The following is a 17,530-nucleotide window of genomic DNA, read 5'->3' as shown; positions in this document are numbered from 1 at the left end:
ATCAAGACAATTTAATTTCAGGGAGCTGGCGAATGAAGAAAAAAAATGATCCAAATAAAATAAGGAATAAAACAAAAAACAAAATAGTTTGATGTTCCTTACACACGAAGCATCTTTAAAAAGGCAAAAGAAAGAAACACCTCACACATCTAAGCGGTGTGTTCTGACAGCTTCGTTAACCTACGTTACACATCTGGAGATGAAGTTGAGCATTTTCTCTCAAACATCCTAACCATTTTTTTTTCTGACTACACTATAAAAAAAAAAGGAGAAATGAAAAAAGTGTCAAGCCTGCGACAACAAGGGTGTAGCACGCAGGTACGTGTTTCCACTGCTTGCTACTTTAACTGATGCAGTAGCTCTTGCAGTTAAATAACAGGACATTCAAATCCTTTGTTTAGTTTTTTACGGTTGTTGCCTGTATGTTTGTCTATAAACTTGAACGTCAATGCCTGCAAAACATTCGCGAGCATGAAAACAACATGATGGACAGTTTCTATGATACAGTAACCTTGGAACAACAAGCCTCTGGGGCTTCAGATGAAAACTGGAAAAACGCCTCTCTATAAAGCCAGTTTCAAGGTTCCTGGTTGTGGAGGAAACCAGTTAACATGCTAGAGCTGTCTTCCTCTCTCTCTTCCCTTTAAAGCACAAACATTTTCACATCTAAAGTGTGTGAGTCTCCAAACCCCTAACAATCCCACCCTGTTCTACTCCTTTATGCCCATGTACAAAATCGAAACACAAAAAGACACACAGTTGAAGATGTAGACTGAGAACACACATCCGTCAATGTTCGCACACGCACAGCATTCGGTACGCTACCTAGGCAGAGAAACAGCACTATTCCTTTCCGTGTTACCCCATCATCGGTCCTCCCGCTGTAAAAACACTATTGGTAACAGCTAGTTCCAGAAAGAGCACTTGTACAACTGCAGAAATATGGCTTTAAAACTGTAACAATCAGTGGGAAATAAGTCCAAATAGTTTGATTTCTCTTGTCCCCACAAGATGATTTAAAATGTGTTCGATATTTGTGTTTACAAGAGGCTTTAGTCCCGTAGTCCAGTGTTTTGAGTGTGAGCATGTGTCCTGAAACCTGCTGGTGCAGAGCTGTGGTACCTGATTGGTTGAGATTTATTCAGTGATTGATAGATTGTGTTGCGGTGTGTAGTGTCAGGCTACGATTGGCTGGATGAAAGGCCAATCAGAAACCAGGACTGACCAGAGGGTCCCACCTGTTCAGGATCGTTCACAGATGCCGTACTCCGGCCTAGAACCCACTCCTCAGTAGGCTTGGGTTGCTGGTGCACATGTCCTTGTATGAGTTTGCGTTTGTGTATGTGAGGGGCGTCCGGTTTGCTGGTAAGGGTGAGAGAAGTGGGGAGGGGGGTGGTCACTCCCGCACACTGGCTGAGTAGGAAAATTGCGAGAAGTGTGTGCGTGTATCTGGGTCCTCGGCATCAAGACTGTCATCTGCAAGCAACAGAGACAAAGAACAAATAATATCAATTAATGAACATTCAACCTCTAACATCTAAATGTATGGAAGCCTCTTTCTGCCACTGAATAAAAAAAAAAAGGTAATGGAGGCATTTTTTCCTCACAATTCGGACTTATTTTCTCAGAATTGCGAGAAAAAAAACTCACAATTCGGAGAAACGAAGTCAAAATTGCGAGATATAAACTCGCAGTTGCGAGTTAAAAAAGTCAGTATTGCGTGATAGAAACGATTAATGCGATTCCAGACTTGAAGCAGATTTTCGCTGGCGATTATTAAAACAAACTATTTATTTCTGTGGATTAATTTTGGACGGATGAATTGTTCACCACAAGACTAGTAATGTACGCTAACAAAGTAAACAGGATCCCTAATTCAAACCGGCCACAACTTTTATATTCGTCTTTTGCGCACAAGCAAGAATGAGATCTGAAAACTATGATAAAGGGGAAGACTTTCAGCGAATAGCTCAAATTTCAGTCTGTGGCCTCCATTAACTTTCACTATAGAGAAGCAGAGCAGCCTCGACATTCTGCTAAATATCTCCTTCCATGGGAATTATTTTTTTTTATTAAACATCATACTTTTCTCGTTTTATTCTTCATCTGATACGTGCTGTGAGGTTTGGCCTTTATAATAGCCTAAATGTTGTTTAATGAATGACACCATAATCTTTATAGTGCTTATGTTTGTAAATCTTTCATGTACAGATATTTTACATTGTATGTAATAATAACAGCATCATGCGACTTTTACACCAATGCGGCCGTGTTTAGTTTTTTTTTCTCTTAACACATTTTTGATCCAGTGCAACTTAAATACTTGTGCGACTTATTTGGAACAGTTTTGAGGGCTAAAATATTTGCTGTCATTTTCCACAAAGTGACTTGTTAATAATTTTCTCAGACACACAAAGAGTTGTGACACCTCGCAAGCAGACAGGCAAGGAGGAAGAACTGAGGTACTCACATTGGTCAGGTGGCGTGACAGTAATGGTCTGTGCAGTGAACTCGTCGTCAAAGTAGCGTGTGTCTGTCTCTGAGGTCACTTGCGGCTTGAAGGGTGGCATGAGCTGCATAAAACCACACGCAGAGATCAGCATAAACGACTGTTCACTGTTAAATGTCTAAAGTAGTAAAAAAATAAACATGTTGTGTTTGAGGGTATATGTCTTTCGATCACGTTGCATCAATCATGCTGACACACAATATTGGAACATGAACGCAAATGATATTTGAGAGCATCTGTCTAAGACATTAACAGTGTACATTCTCTAATATGCGTGACGATTACATCTCATGAATCGGCTCCCACTGACTTAAACTCTTACCTTCTTTTGAAGGACGTCTTGCCAGTTCATGGAACTGAAGAACTTGTGTGTCATCACTTCTTTGGCATCATCAGGACCTCCTCCAAGCCTTAAAAACACCAAATTCATATTACTAAAACATACACAAGACCCCCCGACACCCCCCGTCATAACAAAAGTAGAAACAGATGCTCCTCTTACCTCTGTTTGGGGTCTTTCTTGAGCAGGCCGGCCAGCAAGGCCTTTGCCTCGGGCGAGAGGTTTCTAGGGAAGCGAATCTCCTCCATTAAAATGAGCTCAAACAGACGTTCGTGGTCCTGGTTATAGAACGGCAGCCGACCACACATCATTTCATACATGACCACTCCCAGACCCCACCAATCCACTGCACGGCCATAATCATTGTCTTCTAATACCTACAGCAAAGAACGTGGAGAACATGAAAATAAGTAGACCATTTAGAGATGGCAATAAAGAAAGAGAAAACAAGAAGCTTAAACAAGACATTCTTTAATATTGGGAAGGTATATCAAAGTTCATGCCGCTAGTGCTTAAAGACATCTCTAAACTGCTTTTGTAAATAATTTTACTTTAATAATGTATATAAACCATAATTAGCTATTTGGCTATCAGTGACCAAACCTTGTGGATGTGTGGACAATAAGAATACACAAGGAATGCACAAAAGAATAACTGGCTGATTTTCCTTTTTTTTCTGTTAGCCGAAAGAACAATCCTGCCAAATTATATTTAAGGGGTCATGAACGGAGAAATCTAAATTCCCTTGATCTTGTGACATGTAAGAGGTCATTGTACTATAAAAACATCCTGTAAGTTTCAGAACTCAAAACTTTCTTGTAAAAAAACAGCTTATATTGAAGCCAGTCTGCCAAAACGACAGGTTGTGGAATGTACCACTTTATGACGTAATATTGTGGCTAAACACCACCTCCGCAGAAGATCAACACCTGCTTCAACATCACTGCCTGTTTAGCCCCGCCCACCGATTCACACATGTAATGTAAATAACGAGAGAGACAAACGCAGGTCTACGCAGAAATCAAACGATAAAGATGGCTCCAAAGACAACAAGACGCAGTTCAGTGCCAAGCTGTGCAGTCTTTGCACTGCCTTCCTTCTGATCCCAACATCAGGAAAGTGTGATCAGTGGACGAACTTTCTTTTTAATGAAGTTCCAGACTGCATCAGCAAGAACTTGGCCGTTTGTTCACTTAATTTTACCGTGGATTCATTTACAAACAAGGCACAATTCGATGCAGGATTTTCAGAACGACTGAAAATAAAAGACGATGCTATGCCGAATATATTGGATCCGACAGTAATGTCGCACCACACAAGTGTGAGTACCTGTTTTTATTACGTGGTCACTATTACTTTGTCTGTTATTTCAGATTGTTTGATATGTACTGAGTATTTATGCGTTTTAAACCTAAATCACAGCAGCATGCATCTGTGAAGGATGTAGGTTGTCAAACATACGCAACTTTTAGCCAATCGTACCAGTGGGCGTTTACTTCCGAGTAGGGCTGTGCGATTAATCGAAATCGCGATTTGAGCTTGCGAGATTTCTAAATCGCTTTATAGCACGATTTTCCGCGCCCCCGACCTCCCGCTGTATGCTATCCGAACCAATCAGAATGCAGCGCGCCTAAATGGAGCACGAGAACAGAACAGTCCGGGCGGGCATACAAACATAACGCCAGGTTCACACACTCCGTATGTGGTGCGTATTTTGTCCGCACCCATGTGAACGGATCAGAGCGTTCACACTGCACGCGATTGCTCTCCGACAGTGCGCTCCAGGAGCGGTGCATCTGCAGCAGTCATGCTGCGATCGTTTCCGCACGGAGTCTATTTCTGCTGTGCTGCACGTGCTGAATTAAAGTGACAGCGCATTATTCGCAGTAAAAATTAACATGGATTGACACAGAAATTTAGATATTACACCATAAATGCATATAATTAAAGTCTACTGTTTCACAGTCAACACATGGCTTTTTGGCTAGATTTGGAACAAGGAAAAGTGCACTTTTAGAGAAACAAGGCAATAATAGATGGCACTCGTGGTGGTAGTTAAACAAAGTTATATTTATTGAGTTTAAACGTGAAGATGTCTATGAAAGGTTGTTTTACTGTACTGTGATAAAAGAGAATCACAATGCTGAAAAAGCATGTTCAGAAACAACGTTTGGATTTGAAATCAAAATAATGGATAAATGTTGTGTAAGAAATTGCGATAGGTTTTTTTTGTCCATATCGCACAGCCCTACTGCCGAGTCTACAATCCACCACGCCTATTCAAATAGAGCGTTCTGATGAGGCGGGTCAAAACAGGACAGCATATTACTACTAAATTATGATGTTTTTTTAATGTAAAAAATTTTCATAACATTATAAATAGACCTCAGAGGAAAGTACAAAATAAAAAAGGCAGTTCATGACCCCTTTAAACCAACCTTATGCCTTTAAGACAATTACATTAACTTACAAATTACATACAAATGTAACAGAAAATAGTTTCAAGCCTTTTGTCTTTTAGCTTTCTACTTCATAGGACTTGTTTTAAATTAATGTTTAAATATTCCTTTTTATATATTCTTAAACCTTCATCTAGTACTTCTTGACATGTATTGTGTAATATTGCATCCGAGTCTACAATCCACCACGCCTATTCAAATAGAGCGTTCTGATGAGGCGGGTCAAAACAGGACAGAAAAAAGCATATTACTACTAAATTATGATGTTTTTTTTAATGTAAAAATTTTTCATAACATTATAAATAGACCTCAGAGGAAAGTACAAAATAAAAAAGGCAGTTCATGACCCCTTTAAACCAACCTTATGCCTTTAAGACAATTACATTAACTTACAAATTACATACAAATGTAACAGAAAATAGTTTCAAGCCTTTTGTCTTTTAGCTTTCTACTTCATAGGACTTGCTTTAAATTAATGTTTAAATATTCCTTTTTATATATTCTTAAACCTTCATCTAGTACTTCTTGACATGTATTGTGTAATATTGCAAAGATGCTCTCCTTTCAATATGGTGAAGTTCAAAACACAAACAACAAGATGGTTTTCCTGCTTTAAAACAGTGTGGGATTTCATTATAATAGGTCATAAAATGAGAAAATCAGAGCTGGGCCTGATTCACAGGGTTTTTCCACATTTAATCTATTAAACTATGATCCAAAAATCGATTGAAAAACACATTCATGGAGTGAGTAGGCAGTACCTCAGGAGCAAGGTACTCTGGGGTCCCACAGAATGTCTTCATGGTGGCCTCATTAGTAATGCCCTCTTTACACAGGCCGAAGTCTGTGATTTTAATATGACCATCTTTGTCCAGCATCAGATTCTCCAGCTGCAGAGACAAACGCAATTCGAACAGAATTAGGAAATAGTGTTTTGTCATTTGTGGAAAAAAGGAACACAGACTTCACGTCTTTGTGGTCTATGACACAATTTTCAAAAACAATTCAAAGTATTTTCACAATAATTACATAGAACATTAAACACAGAAAACCTTTAGGTCCCTGTAGACGACGTCTTTAGAGTGCAGATATTCCAATGCTGAAACAATTTCAGCCCCATAGAAGCGAGCTCTATCCTCCGTAAACACACGGTCTCGAGACAAGTGGAAGAACAGCTGGAAACACGCAAAAAGGAGACAAAACAGAATTTTAAAAGAGACAGAATGTGAAGGCTTTTCTAGTTTGTTTTTGTAAGGAGCGACAAGATGTGCCAAACCTCGCCTCCATTTGCGTACTCCATGACGAAACACAATCGATCTCGTGTCTGGAAGGCGTATTTTAGTGTCTGTAGAGAGATTGAAAACAATGTGAACTAACAAATCTAGAACCAAGATAATTGTGCAACAAAAAAGCCCCTGATGGAGATGGACGTACTGTAAGGAACGGATGCCGTGTGTTCTGCAACACTCTGCTTTCTGTGATTGTGTGTGCAACCTCGTCCTGAAATAGACAAAAAAGGACGCACCACTGTGTCATGTGTCTCACACAAGGAGCATTATAAACTTCTGATTTGTGTGCTGCCCACCTTAGCAATGATGACCTCTTTGCGTAGGATCTTCATGGCATAGTACATGCCAGTAGCCTTTTCCCTTACTAGAATCACCTTTCCAAAAGTGCCTTTACCCAGCAGCTTTAAGTAGTCAAAGTCACTCATTGTCTAAAGAAGAAAAAAAAATGATTCATGAAGTTTTTTGTATTAGAATTAAATCTGCTCAGTCATAAAATCTCAACATTTAAAAAAAAAAAAGGCTTTTATAAATAAAACCTACTTTTTATATTTTATTTATAATAAACACATTGAGACAATCCTTATTAATAGAAAGAGAAAAAACATTTTAGTCACACAAAAATTAACAACTTAAACTCATTGCCACATACTTGCAAACTCACAATTTAACCGTTTTGTGCAATATCATCTACAGTTAAGTAATGCCAAGTAATGGATAATGTACAGCCAGCCTGACATTATCACAAAATAAACCATGGCAGGGTGAATAGGACCCCAAAGCAGAGTGGAAGAGTCTCATATAATGCTGAACAGGATTATTTTGACAAGCTGATTCGGAGTAATTTTGTTTATTACAGTAATCCACATTACAATCCACATCTTGTGAAGTAAAAACCTGTGTTTGTAATAAACAAGTCCATCATCAAGAGGTTTTTAACTTCCTAGTAGATGGCTGCGTTGACTGTGGACTTCAGAAAACACAGTGGACCAAAGTCCTCTTTTCAGATGAAAGTAAATTTTGCATTTCATTTGGAAATCAAGGTCCCAGAGTCTGGAGGAAGAGTGGAGAGGCACAGAAACCATGTTGCTTGAAGTCCAATGTGAAGTTTCCAGTCTGTGATGATTTGGGCTGCCATGTCATCTGCTTTTTAAATTAATGTTTAAATATTCCTTTTTATATATTCTTAAACCTTCATCTAGTACTTCTTGACATGTATTGTGTAATATTGCAAAGATGCATTGTAGCTTCTGCTCTCCTTTCAATATGGTGAAGTTCAAAACACAAACAACAAGATGGTTTTCCTGCTTTAAAACAGTGTGGGATTTCATTATAATAGGTCATAAAATGAGAAAATCAGAGCTGGGCCTGATTCACAGGGTTTTTCCACATTTATCCAAAAATCGTTTGAAAAAACACATTCATGGAGTGAGTAGGCAGTACCTCAGGAGCAAGGTACTCTGGGGTCCCACAGAATGTTTTCATGGTGGCCTCATTAGTAATGCCCTCTTTACACAGGCCGAAGTCTGTGATTTTAATATGACCATCTTTGTCCAGCATCAGATTCTCCAGCTGCAGAGACAAACGCAATTTGAACAGAATTAGGAAATAGTGTTTTGTCATTTGTGGAAAAAAGGAACACAGACTTCACGTCTTTGTGGTCTATGACACAATTTTCAAAAACAATTCAAAGTATTTTCACAATAATTACATAGAACATTAAACACAGAAAACCTTTAGGTCCCTGTAGACGACGTCTTTAGAGTGCAGATATTCCAATGCTGAAACAATTTCAGCCCCATAGAAGCGAGCTCTATCCTCCGTAAACACACGGTCTCGAGACAAGTGGAAGAACAGCTGGAAACACGCAAAACTGATGTGAGAGGGCAACAGGAGACAGACTTTTTCTCTGGAGGAAGTGTTATTATGGACTCAAATTTTGGCCAGAAACAACCGTTTAAATTTAATACACCTTACCGATAGATTTGCTTCTTACAAACAAGCAGCTTTTTCGCTTTACAAGTTTACTGATAAACTACAGTCACGTCAATTACCTGTGGATTACTATGTTGTTTAAATCAGCTTTTTGAACTCATTCTTATTGCACCCATTCACTGCAGATGCTAAGCAAATCTGATCAAATGAAGAAACAAACTCATCTACATCTTGAATGGCCTGAGGGCGAGTAAAATTTTTATTTTTGGGTGAAATATTCTTTAAAATAACTGGATATGAAATATTATTCTATTATTTAAGAAGATAGAGAGGGCAAAGTGATACGAGAAACATGAAACTGGCACAGCTGTGTAGGAAACTGGTTCCTTCAGACAATGGACAACTGAGATTGTTTCTTATGGAGAAGTGAAACGTTACCCAAACCACCAGAACGTGGCTACACCTTGAGTTAAGGCACTTACCACTTTGGTGCGGGACTTTGCAATGGCAGCCTCCATCCCCTCCAAGCTGTTGTCTCCAGGGGAGCCAAAGTTGATGTCCATTGGCTCCTCCTCTTCCCGAGACTTGAGCCCATTGGCCACAGCCTGGATTGCACGTATCCACTCCTCTCTGCATTGACATCAAGATAAAATCATATTCATTAAATCCAAGAAATACATTAAAACAATAAGCAAGTTGTGGTTCCTCTTGTTATTTTCTATGTTCTTACACTGGTCACATGTAGATGATTGCCATCCTTTGAAAGAATTGGGCTCTTTAGTCACATAATGACCTAAACACAATTCCGGTTACCACTGAAATGTTTTTCAACTCCCTTACGATTCAATATAAGCAACAGGCAGTGAGTAATAACCTGTTTTGGTTGGCAAAAATCTGGTTAATACAACTAAATCTGCTTTTCCAGTAAATACCATTCAGCATCTGCTTCTTAAGCTCTCTCTCTTCCACTCATTCATTCACAACAAGGACACTGATTGCAGCAGGACCCTCCATCTCATCTCCTCACCTTTCAGCATTGCTGTCCACATGGAAGGTGCGCTCAATAACAGTGGTCCACTGCAAGCAGCGGATGACAAATGTGTTCGGCCGAGGTCGTTCAGTCTTCATCAGCTGACACTCTGTGAAGGATATTAAAGTTCTGAAAAGTTGTATTTTGGATTTAAATTGGTTGAATTTGTCAAAAGTTTCTAAACTTCATATATTAAGTCAACTGCTATTTGATGACCTCTTGCTTTCTTAATTGGGAGATTATTCTTGACCGAATACGCTAGTATCCAGGTTTAGGATATTTAAACAAACAAGAACATCCAACATTGATTGAAAAACGCACATACACACACACACACACAAAACCTCAAGTCAAATTATTATTTATTTTTTTGTACTTTCGCAAACACATTAATTTGTATTTAAACATTAATTGTGTAATTTCCGGGCCACTTTTGTAAAATTAAAAACACTTTTTAACAGGTTTTCTTAAACACTGCCCCATTTTCTACTGGTCAGACAAACAGATAAAGTTTTTGCCATAATTTACCACTACCACTTTAGGTGCTAAGTGATGGGAAGTGATCCTTAAAATCTCTAAATAAGCTGAAACAATGAAAGATTCAATGTTGCCAGATATAAACAAATGTATAAAAATAAACGACAACAAAAACCCTGCTGATATTGTCCAATTTCCTATTTGGTGCAATTATCTTTAACATGCATCCCTTGCCTTAATAATAGCCCATAGCTCTAAAACTAAACTACCTTGTTAGCATACTAAACACAATCTGGTTTGTGTGGAGAGATACAGTAAAGTGTGGCAGACCTGCAACAGAAAAGTTATTGAGAGGCGGCTGATTGTGGTCTGACGTATCTGGCTTCTCCTTGTAGCCGATGAAAGAGCCATCACTCTTTAGGATGAAATATCGGGGCCTCCAAGTCTTAATGTATTCACCTGCAGACAGGAGGAGGAAGAGATACAAGGAAGTAGATGGCAGGAGAAAGAAAGTGGGGATAAATAAAAAAGGCAGAGACAAGGAAGACAACAACTCTAAACAATAACAATAAGTGTTTACAATACAAAAATATGATAGACTGTTGATAGGGTGAGTAAGCAATCTCACCTCTCTTGTGGAGCCAGCCCTCTCTGACGATGCTGACCTCGTTCATGCTGGGTTAGGGGCGTGTGGGGCGTAGGGCAGGGTGGCAGGGAGGTTGGGGGAGGGGGAGCGTTGAGTCTCGGGTCAGGCAGATGTTCAGTATCGCAGAGCCAGACTCACCTGGGATCATGCAAATAAACCAAGGTTAACCACAATAAAGTATAACACAGGAAGCACCACAGACTAAGGAGTTTTACATTTCTGTTGCTTATTTTTAGCAAACAGTGTTTGTGAACAAAACAAGAACAATGCCAACATTAGATGCCCACTGACTTTTAATGTATGGCAAAAAGGCGTTTTTCATAATATCTTTTTGTGTGTGTGTTCAGCAGACTAAAGAAAAACATTAGGTTTGGAAGAGGGTGAATAAATGAGAATTTTCAATTTGGGTGAATGATTCCTTTAATAAAAGCATTTTGCGTGTGAATTTATTATTATCATTACTGCATCCAAAATACTCTAGCACACAACTGAAGATTTTCCACAAATGGTCACTAGGGATTGTGACGGTGAGGAAATTTTCCCACCGGTTAATCGACGTGTGACAACACCGGTAATACTGGTATCACCGTTGGGGTGGGGGTGTTAGTTCGTTTGAGTTTCCCTCTTTTCTTCGCTTTCAAATGGCTTGTAAAAGTGCCGTGCTCATTTTACTTTCACTTTCAAATTAGCGGCAATTGAATTGCCGCAATTCGGCGTCAAGCAATTGTTCGTTTGAGTTTTCCATCTTTTCCCCAAATTTCTTGGCTTTCAAATAGCTTGAAAAAGTGCAGTGCGCGTTTTACTTTCACTTTCAAATTAGCAGCAAATCGGCGTTGATTCAATTCAAACAACAACAATAACGTCAAACTCAGAAATTTTATTAACAAAACGAATAAAAATATACCATATACGCCTAATAAAATAACAAATTACTTGGGCTACACAAAGTTTAAATAGGTATATAAAACTGAAAATCATCAAACACTGTGGAACCAAATAAATAAGAAACAGAACATTTATTAGCAAAACGAATAAGAAAGCTTGGAGGCACGGCATATACACCTTGATGTAAAATAAAACAAATAAAATATAAAGTTTAAATAAAGTAATCAGCAAACACTGTGGAACCAAATAAATAAGAAACGAATGTTTAAAAAAAATATTGCCAAATTTCCTTTCTAAACAATCTTCTGCCATAGTCTTGTCTTTCTCACCTCACTTTTGTCAAGTCAGCTCGACTCACTCTCCTCACGTGATACATAAAATCTGACTCCTGCTCCGTGGTGCACTGTCGTTCGCGCACGGTTCGACACGCTGCATTGAGCGTTTAGTTTTTAAAAGTGTCTGTCCTCTAACTGAACTTGGCTAAATGATTTTTAGGCAAATGACGTAAACGGTGTTGCAGCTTAACACCAGTATAACCGAAAACACCGTCTATCGCAGCAAGCCTAATGGTTACCTGACCAAAGCTGCAGGAATGCCACCTGTTTAGAAATGTTTGTAATGTAAACTTGACATAAATGCAGCATTCAGCACTCTGCAACAGATAAGCCTCAATTTCACATTTAACAGATGAGGGACAGCTGAATTTCATTTGTTATCATCTCACTGAATAAAACAGAGACTCCCGTGCACGATCCAATATCAAGCTCTAACTGGGCGCAGGAGGAAAGAAATGAAGGAACAGATCATGACAAAGAGGTGAGTGCTAGACATTCTATGGAAAATTTCAGTGGTATTGTACACTGCATGAATGAATCTAAAGTGCTGAGTCATTATTCACAAACAAGTTTCTTTACATGTGGGATAGAAGTGCTGATGGAGGATCAGGGTCTCGATCCTGGTGGATGATGATGGATTTAATCCGCGTTCATTTTTTTTTTGTCTTGAACATCTTTAAGAAGACAATGTAATCTGTGTGTAGTATATGAGAGGACTATTGATCACCTTTTATTATTAAATGGCTTATGTGAACAATGCAAATATTAACCTCACGTCTGTTCTGAGACCCAGAAAGGATGACCAATCCAGTTCGAAAAGACAAGACAGATACCCTAAGATACATTATCAGACTTTCAAAGAATGAGACCTCTTTAAAAGTCTGATACATTATCAGACTTTTAAAGAGGTCTCATTCTTTGATGAATAATTTATTGTAGCCATAATGGATTCAAAATATGATATAAAATTATATTAATTGTGTGTTTAATATTTTGTTAATTGTTTTTATGCTGTATTTGTTCTAAGACCATTTACCTCTATTGATTTGCATGACATCAGTTACATAAAAGGAACAAATTTTCTTATTTTTTATGATCCTGTGGAACTTCATTTGAATTTACAAACATGTTTAATTGAGGTGTCGTGCTTAGATAAATAAAGTGTGTGCTAAAAAGTTATCTGCTGGAAGAAAGACCAAAATAACCACGGAACCTGCATTCCCTGTCCATATTTGCAAAAGGACAGGGAATGCAGTTTTTGTGGTTATTTTGGTCTTTTACTCTGATAATATACATATAATGCAAATGCTGTTGTTGTTGTTTTTTTAAATCACAATATATGTCAAGAGAATAACACGCACTTAATGAACACGGGACAAGGATGAACCTCACTTACCACAAAGTGTTTTTAAACCATTTCTGACAGGAAATGCGACAACACTATTCCATCACCATGAAGATGCCAATTAGTCTGAGCCACAGGTGAACATGCCGCTTTGTACTGCGAACAAGCCAAGACACCTGCCGTTTTCAGAAGCGACATTAGAAAGCACAAGCTTTTGCTGCAACGCTTGATAACTAGGGAACAGAAATGTTCATCCACTTGAAGAACATGTGAGCGTACGTTTGTACATGTATCAGCTGATGTTTTGTTATGCAAAAGAAAGTCATACAGGTCTGGAACAACAAGTAAATAACATTTTTCAATATGAGTTGAACTATTAAAATAGACATTTTCTCTGTTATTGACCTAAGCATCAAAGTAATTACTGGCTTATCGTATCTGTCAATGTTAATATTGGTGCAACCCTTTTTTTTTTTTTTCGTTCTAAACCCGTAAGACCTCTGCTCATCTTCAGAACACAAATTAAGAAGTTTTTGATGAATTCTGATAGCTCTCTGTCCCTCCCATAGACAGCACTGTAATTACCACAATCAAGGTCCAGAAATGTAGCAAGGAGATCGGTAAAATAATCCATGTGACATCAGGTGTTCAACCGTAATTTTACAAAGCAACGAGAATACTTTTTGTACACAAAGATAACAAAAATAATGACTTTATTCAACAATTTGTCTCCTCCACGTCACCCTGGTGCCATTTTCGAGAGTATCCACTATCCACAAAAATCTAACGCGGATATGTTGTTTTCGTTCAAATCAAAGCGTAAACAACGTAGAAAACTTTTTCTTTGTTGTTTACATTTTGATTTGAACGAAAACAATGTATCTGCGTGACGCAGCTGACACAGAATAGCATACTCCGTTTGCGTTCAGTGGATACTCTCCACAATGGCACCAGGGTGACGCGGAGATGACGAATTGTTGAATAAAGTAGTTTTTTTTTGTTTTGTGCTGGGTAACGATTAATCGCATCCAAAATAAAAGTTATTGTGTACATAATATATGTGTGTGTACTGTGTTTATTTATTATGTATATTTAAAGACACACATACAGTACATATTTACAAAATTTAAAGGGGTCACCGTCATATGATGCGATTTAAATTTTTCCTTTCTCTTTATTCTTTATAAAGAGAATAGAGGCGAATTCGCGCCAGGCGACGCGAATGACGCGAAATGCGCGACACGTTTGCCGTGAACGCAAGATATTCACCTAACACATTCTCGCGCAAGCCAATCAGCGAAGAGCTTATTGACACGTCCAGTTGAATCAGACAATAGAAGAGAGCATTATTGCAGCCGTCTGTTATTATATAGGTCTGGAGCATAGAAAACAATTAAAATCAGTTGTAGTGGTAGTTGTATTTTATTAGCATGGCTACAGAGATGCTGCTATCAATAATAAATATAATAGTAATATCAGTGTACATAAACAGTAGTAAAATGTAACCCACACATTAATACAGGATCCTAATGTTATTCATCCTCCTCTGGATGGTGCTGTGAACCCAGACACGTCAGCATTTGGCTTTCCATCGTATTTGGGACTTTTTGACAAGAGGTACAAAACAGCGATTGTAGTTATCTCCAGCATGGTTGATCGAGCTGTTTTTATTCGCGCGAGTGACACGAAAAACATCCCGCGAGTAATCTAGAGCGAGTGGCGCGATGCACATATTCGCTTTGCGTCTGGTGTGAACGCACCATTAGCCTAATATATTTATTAAGACGCAGATTTCAGCTTGTTATAGAATATCTAAACCCCTTTTTTTCGTCACCAGAAAATGTTGTAAGATTTTTTTTTGTTTCTTTCTTTTTTGTAGAGTGGCCGAAGTCCAAAAAGCCCAGTTCCGACTCCCAATTTTTTTCCCACCTTGATACAGCTCTGGTCCATTCTTTAATGTTAATCTGTGTGATTTTCTGCTCATCTTCTATCATTGATCTCTTAATAAACAACAACACCTTTCCTTAACAAGAAACACGATTCGAAGTAGCATCTTTCAAATATGTAGTACAAACAGTGGCAGGACAAAATGCATGTCATGGTTTCACGTTCAGTATTAAGTGTTTGTTTAAATCACTAAACATATACAATAGTAATAGATATTCTTGCCTTAGCAAACAGCTCAAAAAAAAAAAGAAGCTGTTGGGGAGGGGTTGTTGTGAGTATACGGTCAGTCTGTGCCAGAGGAGTTTCCTGGCATAACAGTGCATCTGGCATGTTGTCCTATCACCATGGGCACAACACTGGATTATCCCTGCAAAGTAAAATACCCACCTTGTGACACCCCTGCTAGTCCATTACACAACTGCTTAACACATGCACTGGCATTAAAAACACACTGACCGTCTCTATCGCTGGCATATATATGTGCATCTAGTGTGCGTGTATCAGTCGGTCAGTAGTCTGTCTGCCTGTTCCTCTTTTTCAACAACTCTCTCTCGCTCACACACACACACACTTTGAAGTCCACAGTAGAAAGACAAACAAGAGCTGTGACTATTTCAACAAACTAATGATTACAGACTTTCTATCCCGAGTGGAATAATTCCAGACTGAGAAGTCCTGAACCTGACCCCTCTCTCAACCTCAATAACCTTCAGGCCTCATTTCCACGCATGCACAAACCTGACAGATGCATTATTTGATATCTGTCAAACACCTAACTACTTTGACCTTAAATGAAGTTTCCCTATTTTAAACATGCCTACAGAACAGCACTGAACTCCACGTGGAACAGCATGGCAGCTCTATTAATAAAACCAAAAACAAAGTGGCATCAGTTTGATCGATCATACAGCATGCACAGAGAGTTATAACTCCACATGCATCTGTACAGCGTGTAAATGGCCTGATCGATCATATACTCTCATTTCCACTAATTCAGCTGTTCTTTTTTTAACTTTGTAGACTGAGATCTCCGTCAAGACACAATAATGCACTTAGAATAGATCAGCAAGCAAGGACCCCGCGGGAGAGATAAGCATAAGCGCCAAATGGGTTTAAATTAATCTTTAAGCGTGCTTTTATTAAGTAAACAGATTTGTAAAGAAAAACGGAGTGGCAAACATGACGGGAGAGGCGGTCTATCTGTACGGTAAACCTAAGAAACACATATTAATGAACAGATTTGCCTGGTAATGTATCCCAACGCGCAACAAAACATAACATTCAAGTGCAATTTAAATGCAGAGACTCGGGCTAGGCTAAACATCACGCTAGCCATCAATCATCGATGCACGTTTTAGTCCCTTACCTCCACTTTTATTCTCCTGCGATGTGTTGGTTACCTGAAATGTACAAAAAAAAATCCTCAAAAGCCCATGTAAGTGGAGTAAATCAAGGGTGTTTAGAGACGTGAAATGTTTAATCCTCTCGCGAGCTGCTGTGTTTTGAGCTCTGCCAATGACCACTCAGCTGCCCCAAAAATAACAACACCCAGCCCCTCAATGGCCCGAAACTCGAACCCGGTCGCCCAAACGCATCCCACAACACTTATTCGACGCGTTTAAGGCTTTTAATAACCTCGTCGTGGACGTCCCGTAGGTCTGTGAGAGATATTACGCTGGTGATGGTATCGTGGATAGGCCTCCGTCTAGCGACTCAACGGGAGCACAAACAGGAAATGACCTCAGCGCACGCTCGGCGCACGGGCAACGTCCGAAATTTGAAAATGTCCGTTTTTTGTGTTGCTGTTTGTCAATAATGCAATGATAGCGAGGGTAGGATTTTATAATAAAATCATAAAAGTCCGGATTGTTTCGTCGGTTGCTATTTCAATATTGTAACACAAATGTACGTTTACTGTATAAGCTCCCTCTGCAGGTTCTCTGCCACAGTTTTGCAGGGTCCATTTTCATAATTTCAGGCTTGTTTATTCCAGTGTAAGTTTTGTTTTTTATTTTTTTTTTGGGGGGGGGCACTACCTATGGTACTATCTTTCAGTGGAGTACCAATTAATTATCATGGTACCATATGGGACATCACAACAGATATGTGTTAAACACCAAATATATGAGATAGAATAGACTAGAGTAGAATAGAAATGAATTCCTTTGTTTTTTCCTTCAAGTTACATAGGTGGTGACAAGAGACTGTCCTTATGAGCGAGTCATTTAATCTTTAACTCAACTGATTCCTTATTTCAGAACCAAAATAAAAGTTGCTGGGTCCCAATTCGCCTACTTGATGCCCTAAAAGTAGAACTGCCGTAAATTCATGTATTT

General features: G+C 38.8%; 1 protein-coding gene across 1 annotated transcript; it reads right to left on the bottom strand.

Moving 5' to 3' along the window:
- On the bottom strand, positions 1 to 16,968 carry akt2 (v-akt murine thymoma viral oncogene homolog 2). The gene is made up of 14 exons (XM_016241403.1): positions 16,561 to 16,968; positions 10,665 to 10,820; positions 10,367 to 10,495; positions 9,557 to 9,668; positions 9,012 to 9,159; positions 6,894 to 7,025; positions 6,743 to 6,808; positions 6,585 to 6,653; positions 6,361 to 6,483; positions 6,070 to 6,198; positions 3,012 to 3,226; positions 2,832 to 2,919; positions 2,471 to 2,573; positions 1 to 1,476 (listed from the first exon to the last, which is right to left on the bottom strand). Exons 2-14 carry the CDS (start codon positions 10,708 to 10,710, stop codon positions 1,397 to 1,399), a joined length of 1,440 nt encoding a protein of 479 aa, XP_016096889.1. The 5' UTR covers positions 10,711 to 10,820; positions 16,561 to 16,968; the 3' UTR covers positions 1 to 1,396.
- Between the last annotated feature and the right edge of the window lie 562 nt (positions 16,969 to 17,530).

Source organism: Sinocyclocheilus grahami, unplaced genomic scaffold, assembly GCF_001515645.1.
Source record: "Sinocyclocheilus grahami isolate Dianchi unplaced genomic scaffold, SAMN03320097.WGS_v1.1 scaffold621.1, whole genome shotgun sequence".
Classification (NCBI taxonomy): Eukaryota; Metazoa; Chordata; class Actinopteri; order Cypriniformes; family Cyprinidae; genus Sinocyclocheilus; species Sinocyclocheilus grahami.
This window is presented reverse-complemented; position numbering and strand designations above follow the sequence as displayed.

Excerpts from the sequence above, each read along its gene's own strand:
- akt2 (XM_016241403.1), bottom strand. The coding sequence starts at position 10,710 with ATGAACGAGGTCAGCATCGTCAGAGAGGGCTGGCTCCACAAGAGAG. Across the intron at positions 6,654-6,742 it reads CACGGCATCCGTTCCTTACA|ACACTAAAATACGCCTTCCA; the intron begins GTACGTCCATCT and ends ATCTCTCTACAG. Across the intron at positions 3,227-6,069 it reads CAGAGTACCTTGCTCCTGAG|GTATTAGAAGACAATGATTA; the intron begins GTACTGCCTACT and ends TCTTTGCTGTAG.